Source organism: Acinonyx jubatus, chromosome X, assembly GCF_027475565.1.
Source record: "Acinonyx jubatus isolate Ajub_Pintada_27869175 chromosome X, VMU_Ajub_asm_v1.0, whole genome shotgun sequence".
Lineage (NCBI taxonomy): Eukaryota > Metazoa > Chordata > Mammalia > Carnivora > Felidae > Acinonyx > Acinonyx jubatus.
In genome coordinates, this window is record NC_069389.1 from 24590927 (window position 1) to 24608278 (window position 17352).

General features: G+C 35.3%; 1 protein-coding gene across 1 annotated transcript in view; it reads left to right on the forward strand.

Annotated features, from left to right (window-relative positions):
• The window catches only part of IL1RAPL1 (interleukin 1 receptor accessory protein like 1), a 1339829-nt gene that overhangs the window by 790871 nt on the left and 531606 nt on the right, over positions 1-17352 (forward strand). Inside the window, exons 4-5 of the mRNA XM_053202213.1 lie at positions 8412-8598; positions 11030-11183. Coding sequence (XP_053058188.1) covers positions 8412-8598; positions 11030-11183 — 341 coding nt within the window. The remainder of the gene's footprint in view (positions 1-8411; positions 8599-11029; positions 11184-17352) is intronic.

The following is a 17352-nucleotide window of genomic DNA, read 5'->3' on the forward strand; positions in this document are numbered from 1 at the left end:
GCAGAAACTCGTATTCAGAAGGGGTTAGAAGAGCTTAAAAAAAGAAGTGCTTGATTTGTCCAAAACTGAGATGTAGAATAACCACATGACCCAACATGTCTACCCCAAGGTATAGTCCCAAAAGTATTAAAAAAAAACAGACTCAAATAAATACTTGTACATGAACATTCATAGGAGCATTACTCTCCATAGCCAAAATGTGGAAACAAATTCAGATGTCCATCTGCTCATGTACAAATGAACTACATTGGTATATCTGTACGGTCGGCTCTTAGCCAACAAATGGAATGGCGTACAGGTAGATGCATACTACAGTGTGGGTGAACCTTGAATACTTTATGCTGAGTGAAAGAAGCCAGGTGCAAAAATCCACACATTATATGATTCCATTTATAGGAAATATTCCTAATAAGCAAATCCATGAAGACAGAAAGCAGACTGATGGTTGCTGGGGGCTTTGGGAATGGGGGAATAGGGAGTACTTGGTAATAGTTATGGGTTTCTTTTGGGGATGATGAAAATGTCTTAGAACTAGGTAGAGATGATGGTTGCACAGCACGATGAATGTACTGAATGACACTTAATTGTACACTTTCAAATGGTTAATGGTTAATTCCATGTTGTATTCCTTTTACCTCAGTTAAAAAAGTATGCTTCTAATAATTCAAACAGCATAGAGCTAACTCCTTCATTTTATATACTGTAAGAAGAATGCCTGTTAACAGAGGAGGCAGCTAAATAACTGGAAATAAATGATTACAAATCGAGATTGTATTATGCTAGGTGAAAGAAGTTAGCCAGAGAAAGATAAATATCTTATGATTTCACTCATATGTGAATGTAAGAAACAAAGTAGATGAACATAGGGGGAGCGAAGGAAAAATAAGATAAAAACAGAGAGAGAGCCAAACCGTAAGAGGCTCTTAAATACAGAGAACAAACTGAGGATTGCTGGAGGGGTGTTGGGTGGGAGGATAGGCACAATGGATGATGGGCATTAAGGAGGGCACTTGTTGGGATGAGCACTAGGTGTTGTATGTAAGTGATGAATCACTCAATTCTCCTCCTGAAATCATTATTACACTATATGTTAACTAAGGTGGATTTAAATCAAATTTTAAAAAGTTGAGATTGTTATGGGGAAAATAAACAAAAGGATAAGATGGATAAGCTTTCTTGAGAAAATTATTTGTAATTTATGTGACCTCGAACCCACGTTCTGGGCCTCATTTTCCTTTCAGGGACACGTATTTATTTTTGCTTTGCTGTGTCCGTCTTCTTCCTCAAGCAGAGGTCAGGAAGGAGACCTTGGAATCTAATTGTGAAGTTCAAAAGTCCTCACACCCAAGGGTAGCTCAGGCAGAGAAATATTGGACTAGAATTCCATATACCGAGGACTTTTCAACTCTAGTCTTTCAAGAATCTTAGGCTAGGAAAACAGAAATGGCAAAATTCTGTTAATTACTTTTCACCAAAAAAGACAGAGATAATTATTTTGAATTTATAGTTAACATAAGACTGTAGATGAAGTTCAGTGTACCAGTTAAATTTTTAGAAAACAGAACTTCAAATCAAAAGGCAGTAAACTGGCATTTTTAGTCTTATCATTTGCTCAGTGGTCTCTCTGTAATCTTGTCAGAAGGGCTGATTTTAAGCACAGTTAAATCAATAGGTCCTCCAGAGCTCTTCTCAAAAGAAAACCTAATCCAAACAAATCTCACATTTTGTGCCAGTAGCCATAAGCATAGTATGTGTAAGAAAGATCAGATGTAACAGAGGGGCCACATGCTTTGCTTCAGGCATCATGGTAAAGACTGAGAAAACATTGAAATACAGGAAAAAATTGGAAGGCTTTAAGATTAGAAATAAACTGTCAGAGCATATTTAAGCCTTAACAAACTGTAAAATGTTCCCTCCACAATCCAACCCTTACATTTTTGATTCCTCACATGTTAGTTTCACAACTAATGATTAGACACTATGGTCAAATTTCAGGGCTGCAGTAACTGATTCAGAGATGTCTTTCCATGGGCAAATATTTTTGACACTTTAAAAATACTTTGTGCTTTTATTTGTACAAAACAATTATATACAGAAGATTACGACTTAAGAAATGACCAGTAAATGTTAGAGTAGACCGTAAGAAACAGAGAAGCAGAGAACAACTTAATCCTTTAAAACCATTGTTCAAATTCCTGTCTTTCTCAGCCCTTCGTTATGTGGGAAAACATTTCCAAATACTATGGAAATGTTATGATTTTCCCTAGAGACCTGAGAATTAACATAACAGACAGATCAAGTAGTTAGTGAGTCTGTTAGAGGATCTATTTAACTATCATGTTACTGGTAATTCTGTTAGAGTAGGAGACATTCAACACTACACATGATCATGCATAGGAGGTGTGATTACAGAATAATTGCAACTGTGCTACCCTTAATGTGTGGTGTTGTGTGGTTTTTATTATACTCTATCAGCTAATCAGGTAATATACAAAATGTCCCTTTTCACACACAGTTTTCTTTCTCACCTCCTGTCTGGACTACCCACATTGCCACACCTTGATCTATAGTTGTGTAGTGATGCATCCATTAAAAGATGAATTTTTTAAATCTGTGATAGCTCCTATGCATGGCAATTCAGAATCTTTGTCTCTTTCAAGGTAGCACACTGCTCAGAAACCCTTGGAGAACTTGAATGCACTGTACTGACTTCCAAAGTCTGTACTTACAGAATTTATTTTCATTTTATATTTGTGTCATACATTTGCTTCTTAATTATGTTTTAATATATTTGTTAGTTCTTAGTCTTTGTATTGGTTTAAGGTTAGATGGTTTTTTCACTCCCTTGTAAGACAGGACTCTAAGGCAGTCCTTTCAGAAGCCAACTCGTTGACAAGTATGTAAATATGTAAAAAGTACATAGTAGAAGGACCTGAAAAACACCATAATATTTCTTTAAGACCTGTCCCTTGCTCCCTTTTAGTCCTTATTAAACTTGAGGGATTTAAGACCCAAATTTTCAAAGAAATCTGACTTAGATTACATTTTCCCTTTCTCCAGAAGACATCTATTTGGGGGTACAAAATAATATAAAACCCAGGGGCTAAGAGTGGGTAACTTTATTTTGTTTTAAACAATGTTGAATATATATATATATATACACACACACACACGTATATATATGTACACACACATATATGTATATATACATATATATGTATATGTACATATATGCATATACACATATACATATATACATGTGTGTATATATATACACATATACATACACACACGTATATATATATATATATATATATATATATATATATATATATATCCAGCACTAATAATCTCCAGTATATAGAATTAGAAGTTACGAGATGTGAGTTCTAATCCTATTTTTTTTTTTTTGCTACTAAATGGATAGTAGAACTTGGGTAAATCATTGACTTCTTTAGGCATTGGGTTACTTTGCTGTAACCTCAGCTGGGTAAATGAAGGAAATCTGTGTGAACTATTTGTATAATACATACTGTGTACTTGGTCTGTACTTCAGGTCACCTTTGCCAGAGAAAACTAGGTCTTTTTTGAAATTAATATTGTATTTTTTATCATTGAAGTAGAGTAGAGCTAGCTTTTTTTTTTATTAATCCACAATAATATTATTGAATCTTTGTCTCTTTCAAGGTAGCACACTGCTCAGAAACCCTTGGAGAACTTGAATGCACTGTACTGACTTCCAGAGTCAACTGAGTATTGAATATCAGTAAAGAACAAGTGTTTTCTCCACATACATGTATATCCTGTCTCTCTATTCACTTTATAAACATGGAAACTAGTAGTCATGATTTAGCTTTTTGCCTAGATGACAGCCCATCCATTCTAAACAATAGAAGCCGAGTAAATATGTGCTTTTGATTTTCACCGGAAGTCCTGTAGGAGCCTTTGCCTTACCCCATTTACCCCATCGCATGGTATTTCCCTGATGCACAGAGCCAGGGTGCCATAGCAGTCATGCTGCAAATTTGATGATGGCGGATGGTACTGTTTACTTTGAGAGTGTGTAATTCCCCTCACAGGGATCATATGTTTATTAATATGTCACAAGTTGCTTGCTTCCTGTTAGCTCTTCTCAGTAAATAGGAGTATCGTGTTCATTGGATGCTGCTTTATTTTTAGCTTTTTAAATCACCTCCTGATGAACAGAAACAGTAAACAAGTATTAAAACATTGAAAGTAATTTGAAAATAGTGCTATCCTGGGGAGTCTGGAATTCCAGACATTACCAGACAGTTGTAAATCAGCAGTCACCTCCCAGAGCTGGGGAATAAAAGTCAGGAAAATAAGAACACCTAAGTGTGCTCATCTGGAGCTACTTTCTGAAAATTGGTCGTCAGTTGCGTCTATAGAAAGGAGAAAGGGATGGTGGGGTGGGAGGTCTGTATTTTTCATCAGGTTTACTCCTTCTCCAGCCCACTCACATATCCCAGATGAAAAATAGAAGGACCTTTCTGGATTCTTATGCTTGACATTAATTAAGCACTGAAGAACTGAAGGCATCATCATGGTCATGTTGTCTGTCTAACCTGCCTTCTAAAAACACTTGGTGGCTGTACTGGGAAATGGAAATCTAAAGGAAATAGGGACAAGGGATGTAGTACCGATAGTATCTAACTTACTCAGTGCTCTCTGGAAGACTGGCCCTGCCCTAAGCTCTTTCTGTGTTTTAGCATGTTTGATTCCCAAAACAACCTCCAAGGTTTTTAGTATTACTTTCTCTTTATACAAATGAGGAGAAGATGGCAGCCTCAGGAGTCAAGTAACTTTCTCTCCTTGTCAAAAGTACTGAGCGATCAAGCTGGAATCTGAATCTTTTACAGCTGGGCTTTTGAGATCTTGCTCTTGACTCAGCCTTGTTTGTATAAAAAAATGTCTGGCATTTGATAAAAGAAGGTGTAGAAAAACAAACAAACAATAGTAATTAGTAGTTTGAGGAGAAAGAAAACCTAAGACTCATGAATTTAAAACATTCATGTGGAATGTTCATTCAAATTTAGAATTCACTGATATGCTTCTTAGAAAAGTCTGTTCTTTAAGAATTCTAATGTGTACAAATATCAGTATTATTCTAAAACGTGGGTATTTTCTTACTGCACGTTGGGATATGTCCTAGGATAGTTAATTGCTTACCTTGGATAATTATTTTTTCTGAAAATACTACCTTAAAATGAGCCTATAAAGAGCATGTTCTAGTCTGTGCTGGAGTAAAATTAATAAATAATGCATGAGCAATATTTCTGGCAAACCCAAAGAGGATATTTTTTCCACTTGGGTGTGAAGCTCAAGCTAAAATTTAGCACACTTTCTTTTCTCTCAAAGCTGTTTTTTTTTTTCCCTTCAGTATTTTCCATGCCGAAAGATTGACTCTACTTTTCATATACTCATCTGAGAAAAGTTCTTCATCATCTTGGATAACTCTCTCTTTCCTTTGCTCCTTCACTGTTGTAGTGATTCGGTATCTTTAATATAATTTGAGCATGATTCCTCCTTCCTGTCTCAGTGGTCATTGCCTTTGGAGCGGCCATGTTTCTCCTGAATGAATGATGTTGCTTTCTAATTTTCTCACTGCACGTAGTCCTCTGTTCTCTCCAATCCATTTTTCTCACTGCCATCAGAAAAATCTCTCCAAAATCCCATTGTCTCCATTTCCCAGCATAAAGCCCACATTCTGCTGTGGCTTACGTGACTCTCCTTCTGGCTTCTGCACACCTCTCTGGTCTCAGTGCCTGCTGTTCCTTTGTAACTACTCTAGAGTCCAGCCACACCAAATTATTTGCAATTCCTCTAACATATCAAGTTGTTGCATGTCTTCAAGCCTTTGTGCATACTGTTCCCTGGATTAGCCTTTGTTAAACTTGCCGAATTCTTTCTCATTCTTTAAGACAACCAGGTATCACAACTTAAGAAGTCTTGATTCTTTCTTTGACGCTGTTGTGGTGGTGCACACCATCTTTCTGTAGTGCTTATCACATTGAATTTCAGCTGTTTACTTGTGTATCACTTCTGGATTACAAGGGCCTGAGAGCAGGGACTATACTATGTTTTATCATTCTAACAAAATCTCTGAACACATTCTTCCAGGACCATTTTACTGACTGACTTTGTTTAAAGGTTAAAGGTTTTACCTGTGAAGTATTTTAGATGTGCTTCTAGGCTATTATACGAAGTAGAGACATCAATATTTAATCATTCTGCGTAATAATTTTGTGGCACTTTTCTTTGTTACCCAATATAAAGCGAAATAAATAACTGTAAAGGAAAACTCTATTTTTCTGCTCTATTCTCAGTACTTCTGACACCAGGTATGTGAGGGGTTTTCCACACCAAGGGATTTTGCAACACCAGCTGTTTATGCTACAGTTCAAATCTGTTCTGACACTATCTATTGGAGATAACATCACACCCCACAGGTTGAGGACTCAGTCCCACCAGACTGCCTCCTGCCTCACAACTCAGACAGCAGTGCAAGTCCAGGCTGTCACCTGTGCTTCTGACAGACTGGCTACGAATCAGAGGTTCTCACAACCCCCTCCTTGGACTCAGTCATTTGCTAGAATGGCTCACAAACTCAGGAAGCAGTTGACGTACTATTGTCAATTTATTACAAAGGGTATATCAAAGGGTAGAAAGAACAGTCAGATGGAAGAGGCATGTAGGGCACAGTGTGGAGGAAGCGGCACAGGACTTCCATGCCATCTCCAGGCATGCCCCCCCCCCCCAGAACCTCCACGGTGCATCCACCCAAACTCATCGACCTTTGTTGTTTTTTATAGAGCTTCACCTGAAGCTCCTGCCCGCTTGCCTTAGGGTCCATGGCTGGAGTTAAACATTCCAATCCTCTGAACACTTGGTCTTTCTGGTAACCAGCCCCATTCTGAGGCTTTCTAAGGGCTTCGTCCTAAGGCATCTCATTAACATAAACTCAAAGGTGATTAAAAGGGGCTCACTTTGAATACTCAAAGATGCTCCGCTCCTATCACTCTGATGGTTCTAGGAGTTTCAGGAAATCCGTGCCATGAACTAAGACCAAATATATATTTTTATTATACCACAACCAACCTACCTATTTTCTGGCTATTCTCGTCTTGTCATATTGGCATTTAAAAAAAACCAAAAAACAACAAAAAACAAAAATTTGAATCAAGTGGCTGTTTAAATGGCAAATATCTTGGCTGAATAAGGAGGAGAACTAGGGGACTGTGATCTGTGTGCACCAGTGCAGAGTGAGAAGAGCCAACGTTACTGAGCACCGGTGACAGGCCAAACTCAGACACGTGTTGTCCCACCACCCCCACCTAAGGTTCTGAGGGGTTAAATGAGTTGCCCAACATTGCAGAAATAGTAAGCAGTAAAACTCAAATCCAGAACTTTGATAACCAAGTATACAAATGAGCTATTGGGCACTTACCACATAAGAAGTTCTCTATAAAACCTTGAATTTGATGTTTTATGCTTCTCTTTTTTCTCACTGCCTACATGACTGTGCCTGACCCATAGCAGTGTTCATTGAATGTGCAGAGACTTAAATGGCAAACCCAAATAGTGCACTTTACAGGAAAACTTCCTTTGGCCCAACTCTTTCAAGGAGATCTCTGAACATGATTTCTCTTCTCATGTATTTCAAGTTAGAAACTTGATTTAGGAACCAACAAGTTGTAAAATGAGGCACTGATTTAATGAGCTGATTATGTAGAACCTAACAGGATGGGGTCCCTCCTTACATAGTACATTAGGATGTTTATCTTGTCTGACAACCTGGACTCCAGGTCCCAACCCAAATGGATTTGAGTCTATAAAGTTAGTGAGTGTGCAGTATTTTTACCCAAGACTTTTCTTCCCATATTCACTGATAATGTCTCCACTTACCAAGACAACCCATACTACAAGAATTGAGCAGCCTTTTTCTTCTCATTCCATTATGCCCAATAGACCAGTTATATTTTTCTACTCTGTTGAGTTTGCCAAGTTTAGCATAAACGCAAGGTTGACTTCTTTTCTGACCTAAATCTTCCTTTATTTCATTCATTTTTTTAGATACAAAAATCCCTAGTGAACAGGTTTCAAACCACACTTGTATATAATACAAAACTTTTTTTTCTAACAAATGAAAAATGTACGAATGTTTTCACCAAACCAAGCTTTGTTTAGCTGTGTGATAAGAGAAAGTTCTGTGAAATAAGCCATAATACCATAACCTTAACTAATCAAGGGAATGTTTGCTTTTCTTTTTCCCTCTTCCTCTCCTCCTCTCTCTCTGTCTCTGTTTCTCTTTCTCTTTTAGTGAAGTAAACACATTCTGGCAGCACTTTTTGTTCACACCAGACCACCTTATTTATTTTGCTTCATTACAGAAACTCCACTTACTGTATGAAGGTATCCATCTCACTGACAGTGGGCGAAAATGACACTGGACTCTGCTACAATTCCAAGATGAAATACTTTGATAAAGCTGAACTTAGCAAAAGCAAGGAAATTTCATGCCGTGACATAGAAGATTTTTTACTACCAACCAGAGAACCTGAAATCCTATGGTATAAGGTATGTGCTGTGAATGATTTTGTTACTTGTAAATAGATGAATGTGTATCTTATTCTTGGACAAGTTGGATAAAAAAATTAAATGGATATGATGACGTTCAGCTCTGTGCTCCTAAAATAGTACACCAAATTGTGCTGCTCGTTATAAGTTTTCAAACCAATAGCTTTGATAAATGGCTTTCAATATTTATATTGGTAATCCATTGCAATAAGCTGTTGTGTTAATGTTCACATCTAGCTTACACAATTCTTTCAAGTCGATTATAATCTGTGTTGATAATTTCAGGAACTAAACTACGTTAAGCATTCATTTCAGAGCTCTTCACATAAACAGTCCTAATGTCCCCAAGCAAGGAAAGGATTGATTTACTTCTATGAAAAAATGGTATTCTAGCTTTATTGAACTCTTCTGTTTAATGGAAGTACCTTTGTGCATATTCAATTCCTTTTTATATAAAAACACATACATTTTCTAAAATCTGATGAAAATTCATGGCATTATAAAAATAGCACTAGATAAACTTCTTTTCAAAAACCAAAAGAAACTTCAGACTAAAGGAGAATAATCCAACCCCTGTCCTTCCTATCACATAATTGACTTTCTCTCAGTTTTAAGATTTAGATGTACTCCAAATGTTACTGAGTGTCTTCAAGAAAAATAATATAGGTGCTATGACCATTTGTCTGGGATATTGTGTCTATGAATTAAAGAGTACTAGTTTAAATTTTACTTTGTATAATTCCCTATAAGTAGGAATTTAGGAAGCATGACCTCTTAGTAACTACACCCACCAATATCAGTATGTCATGAATTCAGAACTTATGAGAAATTAACAAGAAACAAATATTTAATAAGTTGTAAAGGATTTGCCATAATTAGCAATGACCTTCTCTGAGTAAGACTTAATTTTCATTCTTGATAGCAAGTAATGGAGGATTCAGAACATTTGAACTGTTGAAATATTTTTGTATATTTCTTTTGAATTTCTATCCAAGACAATGTCAAACAGCCCTCAAATATTAGCCCCACTGATTTCTGTTGCTGTGCAGATGAGGTTTATGTTTTCCCTTTTGTTTTTCTTTGTGTAAGTATTTCATACCCTGGTTCTCAGTGGCATGCCTGCTTTCCACAAGCAGATCCTTAGCAAGCCCTAATGATTACTTCAAAGGGGAGACTATTAGGGAAGTTTGACCCAAAGTCTCTGAGAACAAATGTTTGTCTAGTAGTCATATGTGTATATTCACCTTCTATACATGTACACACACACACACACACACACACACACACTCAGTATTTAAAATGGCTGGCCTCACATTGGTCCTTTAGTCATGTTTCCACCAACACTCCAATTACTGTGACCTTAAGCTGTAAAGACTGTCACTAGTGGAGTGATGGGAGGAGATGCATTATACATGAAACTTAAAAGTCTTGCAGTAATCCAGATTATTTTCCCATACTCAAGGCAACATATATTCCATGTATTCGATGTATATAGCACCTGCAATTATGACAGTTTATGCAACTAATATGAGTATATAAGATGTATATTTTGGTCTGAAATAACTGGACGGTTCTCTCTCCCATTTATACAAACGCATTGATCCACAGAATCAAAATGATAGCCTGCAAAAAGTTGATGTGGCAATAAATTTTTTTCAGAAATAATACTACCTGTGAACAGTGTCCAAGGGCTTAAAGCTACTTTTATCCTCATTGCCTTGATTTTGAATCTGGCTAGTGGAAATGGATTTCTGGCAAAAAGAGAAAGCTCCTGAGCCAACATCATCATAATCCTAAGCTTAATTTAGAGACCATAATTTGGTAGACCCACCAACAATGAAAATAGATATTTATAGTACTGTAAAGACCTTGTATATGAATGTTGGCCATTTCTTTCACGGATTATAGAATGTACATGTTATGAAGAGACTGAATTATTTCTAAATGTTGTATTAAAAGATTTAAAAGATTGAAATAGAAGCATTTTCCTCTACAGAATTAATTTTTCTACTTCACACTAAAATAGTATATTTTCTATTTTATGTTATTAGTATCAAGATGGTTAATTACATAGTTAGCAAATAAAGAGTATTTACTTCCAAAAATGATGTTAGTAGTTATCTTAATTGAGTGTCTTTTTTCTTATATCTTCTAAATCAATGTATACCTGATTTAGAGACACTAATCTTTGAAGGTAATAAAGTGACTCTTGCTAAAAGAAAAAAAAAAAAAGAAAAAAAAAACAGCTTTCAAATTGAGGTACCTGAGTTCCCAGAGATGTGGAGAAGGTATGAAAATTCTTAGAATTAATTACAAACTTTTCAGCCTTTTAAAATATAACATTAGAAGCTTTTGGTTTAGCTATTTAGAAATCTTTTCTCTATTTTTCAGTTATTTTACTTACTACAGAAATTTTGTGTTTTCCATGCAGGAATGCAGGACAAAAACATGGAGGCCAAGTATTGTGTTCAAAAGAGATACACTGCTTATAAGAGAAGTCAGGGAAGATGACATTGGAAATTACACCTGTGAATTAAAATATGGAGGCTTTGTTGTGAGAAGAACTACTGAATTAACTGTTACAGGTAATCACAGTCTTCAGTATTTCATGTGCAAGTAATGAAGTCGAGTTTTTATGCTACTTATTGGTTTTTTCAAATCTGTGCACTGAAAGAAGTACTTAACCAAATGCTAAGTGGACTCCTGTAGGTGACATTCATTCCTGCTTGCTTTTAAATCATCTTGTGCTGAAATGCATTTGAAAGGTTAAAGAAAATATGCTTAGGGAATTATAGAAATGTTAGCTTTTGAAAGTACTTGAAATAATGAGTTTACAATTTCAGAAAATTATGCTTATGTTTTGTAATGGTATCATTTTTTGGAAACATTTTCCCAAGTGTTAAAATAGAATATATGAAATCTATCTCTGTCTTCCTGTCTTGCTCCAAATCAGAAAATTTACTATTTTCTTCACTTATCACTCTATAAATCTGATGTATGTGTTCTCATGAACTTGAAAATAACATAATTTCAGGTGTAATAATTGAATAATTATATGAGATGCAGCAATTGCTGTCATTCCTCTCTCTGGTTGCTAAGACAGAAGGACATGAGCCCAAGATTTAGAACTCTGTAATCATGAGTCTGCAGCTCCCTGGTCTCATGACCATATTGGAATCACCACAACCTTCACCGTATCAGTTTCTTCATGTACCAAATGGCAATTATAAAACTTGCCTTGTTTATTTCATAGGATTTTTGCAAGGATCTAATGAGGTAAGGTATGTGAAATCAGTTTGCATAATATAGAATTATATCCAAATGTGCGTTTTGGTCATTTTGTGTCATGTAATATATTATCTTCATGCCTTTTTTTTACTTGATAGTTTACTTCTCTAAGAGTGGTCCCAAGAGAAAAAACAGGGGAAAACAAGAGCAATATTAGGAGTTAAAGAAATTATTCTCATCTTGTTTAGAAAGGTTCTTCTTGGTAACTTTTTGTACAATCATATTTATGAAACATATAGAAATAAGTGTAGAAGGGATATTATATACTTTTAAGAGATTTTCATGTGTTCATTGATTCACTTAGTATAGTTTTCGTATATGAAGAGAGCTTAATGGTAGTGACCTTCATCTTATAATCATTGCCTTTTCTTTCGTATCTTGAGATTATCATATATTTTGACTTAAAAACTATAATTCAATTTATAAAATTCATTTGATGAATATTAATTATTCTTATCTAAATAAAATTTTACTTAAATAAATCAGGTGCTCTTTAGTAATGCCTTTGGTAAACATTAGACCTAGTAAATAACTGACACTTGCAATATATGATATATTTAAATAGTAAACACACATTCACTCTTGTATTATGTATGAATGGTATGCATGGGTATAATCTATAACTAGTTTGGTTTTCAGTTTTGCTGTGTTTAATAGGTCTTTGTAGAGAAAATTACAATTAACAGTTTATCTTCTTGTCTGTTTAATGGAAGAGTGAAAAACGTAACTGTTTATACTTGGGTTTTCTTTACAATAGATATTGAGGTTTTATTTATTTTTTGCTTTCAATCTATACTGAAGTAGATTTTCCAAGAGTAGGTATAGAGACAAGGAATTTGAAAATATAATGAAAAAACATCTATTCCCTAAAGAATGTCGAATATACTTCTAGTCTTTATTCTTTGGATTATAGAACTCATCCTTGGTAAACACATCTCTTCCCTTTCTAGAAACATTAGGACGCCAAACCACTATTTAGAAAGAGGTGATTAAAAAAAAATCTCAGAGACTGGAAACTGGGTCCCAAATGGTGCAATCACTTAAATGAGGCTATTTTGTATAACGAGTAATAGAATCATTTTCTCCTAAATGCTACTCAGGGCTACTATATTTTCCTAACTCTATTTCTCCAAAAATATCTTGTCTTTACTTGAAAAGAGTGAGTAGTTATTCTGTATTATCCAAGAGGAAGTAGATAAAAGTTTTAACGGAAATTTTCATTCAACTCATAATCCTGAATACTTCTAATTTAAGTGGCCTTACCTGTGACATTGATTTGGGTAAAAAAATATAAAGCCAAGTTTGCCTATATATGAAGTTTTGGATGAATGGGGGAGTTGCATGACCTATAATTAAAATAGAATGTATTAAAATGCATCTTTTATTAAAATAAAAGTCTATGACTTTTATATAAAAATGTTTTTTATAACATTGCTTTAGTGTGACACCATAGCACATTTACTTTGCCTGTAACCAAATTAAAGAACGATTCTTAGAACCCAAATTATATCTGTCACTAAAGTAGCAAAGGTGGGCCGTTCTCTGGATCATAATTAACCAGTGTTTTGTAGCTTGATTTTCTGCAAATCATGATTATATTGTACTTGATGTAAATATTATGCACAGCATGATATCATTTAATTTTAGTGCATCTGCATTAGCTGATGATAAGCAAATATTTTGAAGTGTTTTAGAACATGCTTCTTTAAAATAAGAAAGAATCCTGCATGTGAAGCGGAAAGGAAATTTCTAGTTTCATAAGGTGGCTAAATGTGCAGGCAATATTGTGAAATTTTTTAAAATGTTTTATTTACTTTTGCGGGGGGCAGAGTATGAGGGGGGGTAGGGGCAGAGAGAGAGGGAGACGTGGAATCCCAAGCAGGCTTCAGGTTCTGAGCTGTCAGCACAGAGCCCGACACAGGGCTCGAACTCACGGACTACGAGATCATGACCTCAGCCGAAGTCAGATGCTTAACTGACTGAGCCACCCAGGTGCCCCAATATTAGGAAATCTTTCACTTATTAAAAGTGCATGTGTCTACTTAAGTGAAGTAGTGCTTCAGGAAAACAGACCACAGGGATAAAATAATAAACCTGCTTATCACTTTGGGTATACTTTCAACATTATTATTTTGTTAAATTCAAGGTGTTTTTAGCATCAATCTGTATCGTTTATGCTCTTCTGTAAGCCTCAGCCACACTGAAGTTTTTACTGTTCTCCAAATATCCTCCCTCTGAGCCCCTCTACCTGGTTCGCTCCCTCTGGAATGCTTTTTCTTACGCGTTGTCACAGAGCTGATTCTCACCCTTTCTTCAGGGCACAACTCACATGTTCCCTTTGTTTTGAGGCCCGTCGTTCTTCATGCCTTCATAGCACTTTTAGAATCCCCACTGCAGCCCTTACACATTGCACTGTAACTGTTGACACTCCTGTTCTTCCACAAGAACATGAGCTACTTACAAAGGGATGTCTTCTTTTTAATAAGCATTTTATTTGAGACCAGTTTTACATTTACAGGAAAATTATGAAGACATTAGAGAGAGATCCTATATACCCTACATCCAGTTGATGTAGGATTAAGAGGTGGGGTGGAGGGGATTAAGGAGTGTACTTGTCATGATGAGCACAGGGTGATGTATGGAACTGTTGAATTACTGCATTGTGCACCTGAAAGGAATATAATGCTGTATGTTAACTAACTGGAATTAAAATAAAAACTTTATTTTTTTTAAATTCATCCATGTTATTTCATTTATCTGTCATTGATTTATTACTTTTATGCTATAATATTCTGTTACATGAATATCTCCCAGTTTATTGATAGGGTTGTTTTCATATTTTTTTAATGTAAGTGATATTATCATTAACCATCTCCTAAGCGTGCGCACACACACACGCACTGTTCATTTTGCCTAATAGTAGGCATTTATGTAGAATTTTTACCTAGGAGTGGATTAGCTTATTCAGAGTGTGTATGTTTTTAAATGTACTAGATATTTCTTGGATTGCTTTGGTAATGGGCCAACCCAACTAAATGAAATGAGAGGAGGAGGGGAGTAGTACTCCAAAGAAAAGTTGAGGTGCCCAAAGAAGGGGAAAAATATTCAAGGAATATAAAGAAGAGATGTCCAGTACTTCTAAAGAGTATGATTTCTTAAACATTGTAAAATGTGGTTTGATATTCATAAAAATCTATTGTGGGTGTTATAACCATTTTCCATACTTCAATATTGCTAAATAAAAATGTGAAAATGTTCAAATTTGTTTTCATATAAATTTCTATATCTGAGGATTCCTTACACTAAACTCTAACTCATACTCAGACCGTAGCTTTGACACTGATCCCCTGCCCGATTATTTGCGAGGATGGGGAAAATGTTGTGTCCGGAGATGGTCCATAATAGACCTAGTAATTCCAAAATAATTTAGACCAGCTTGGCTCTTTGTACAATAGTCCCTATTTAGATTTAAAAAATACAGAGGTAAGTTATGATACGTTGTTTTGAATTTGTTACATCTGAGGAAAAAATTACACACTATATAGATTTTTTTCCCTAGAAGTATTGATTAAATTATATGATATTCCCTTTCATCTCGTTAATACTTATTTCTTCTTCTGGCTGAAACATTTTTCTGGAGGTTTTAGAAGAAAGATTAAGAACAAAATAATACCATGTTTCCAGCAAAAAATTTGAAATGAGTCAGACTAGTAGAAAAGCCATTTAATTTGTAGGGCTAGATCATTAAGTGAAGTACTGGTTAAAAAAATGGATTGTTACATCAGGAAAAGAAATTCCCAACAAAATGCAGTAGTCAGCAAAAACAGAGAAGTGAAGAAAAGAATACTGACTTGAAAAAAAACACAAAAACAATGAAGTGACTGCTACAAGGATGTGATGGTTTTAGTAGCATTTTTATACTTGGTTTAACATTTTTAACAGAGTTAATGTAGCATTATATTAAAAAAATTTTTTTTTCAACGTTTATTTATTTTTGGGACAGAGAGAGACAGAGCATGAACGGGGGAGGGGCAGAGAGAGAGGGAGACACAGAATCGGAAACAGGCTCCAGGCTCTGAGCCATCAGCCCAGAGCCTGACGCGGGGCTCAAACTCATGGACCGTGAGATCGTGACCTGGCTGAAGTCGGACGCTTAACCGACTGCACCACCCAGGCGCCCCAATGTAGCATTATATTTAAACTACTTCCCAATCAACCAGAGGTTGAAGATATGCTCTCAAAAAGTACATCTTCCTCCTCTTTTTATAGATGAGGAAGCTGAGGCAAAGAAAGGTTAAATGGCTTTATCACAAAGCATCATGCTGAGAAATTTAGGAATAAAATTTAATTTCCTGAACTTCAGTTTATGATTTACTCTACTGGATAATTAATAGACAGGCGTTGTATTTTTCATATGAGCTCTGCTGATCACTATGAAAGATTTATCATTTAAGTTCAACTGAAACACATTTTATTATGAGTCCTTTAATTCTTCTGTTACTGATGTAATTAAATGGTGCTTCTGTAGCGAAGCCCAGGGGCGCTCAGTGATTCCTTTTATTTATTTATTTTTCCTTAACAAACAGTTCCTTTTATCTTCCCTTTTAAACAACTATTTTTACCGACACATTTCATAGCCTCATGTGTGCTCTACTGACTGTAACCTAACAAGAATTGATGAAATTCATAACACGAATTGATAAATTCCAGACTTGACTTTGTGTGTTCAGTAATCAGTGTGCTAGGACTTATGCCCACAACAACCATCACATATATTATTTTTTATAAAATGAATCATATTACAGATAGTCTTAGCTGTTTTTCTGCCATATTTTGCAGCTCAAAAATCATTTAGATTAATTCAGAGTTTTGAATTCAAAGAGGTTAAAGCCGATCAATATAGTGAAACTGAGTTTAATCATTTTGGCTGTCCAATCCTGATGTGGATTTCAGTACCTAGAGCAAAAGACCTCTCTTATGAGTATTTTCTAATGATAACTCTGCTGACACTAATTACCTTAATTTATTGTTTGATCTCTCACTATATTGAGTGAATTGCCAAAATGTATTAATCAAGCAAATATTTAATGTCAAGGCATGGTAACTTTGAATAAAAAGTATGATGTTTTTACTCTTAAGCAGAAAATGTTGTAGGATATTTTAAAATATATCAATAGCAAATTTGGGATGTGCCGTTTCTAGCCATGGGGAAAATAAGGCTTTATTCCTCTGGATAATTTCCATCAATATAAGCAATAATAAACATTAGTAATCACAATAGTTAATGCTGTTTACTATGTGCCAGGATCTGTTCTAAGTTCTTATTTATAATTATTCATTGAATCCACATAACCTCAATTTACTCACCCTTAAAAACTTTTCAGGTGCTTTCTATGCACCGGCTATTCTAGATTTTATAAATTACACTTGAAAAGCATTCGTTTTTTTCGTTGCTCACTGAGTGGC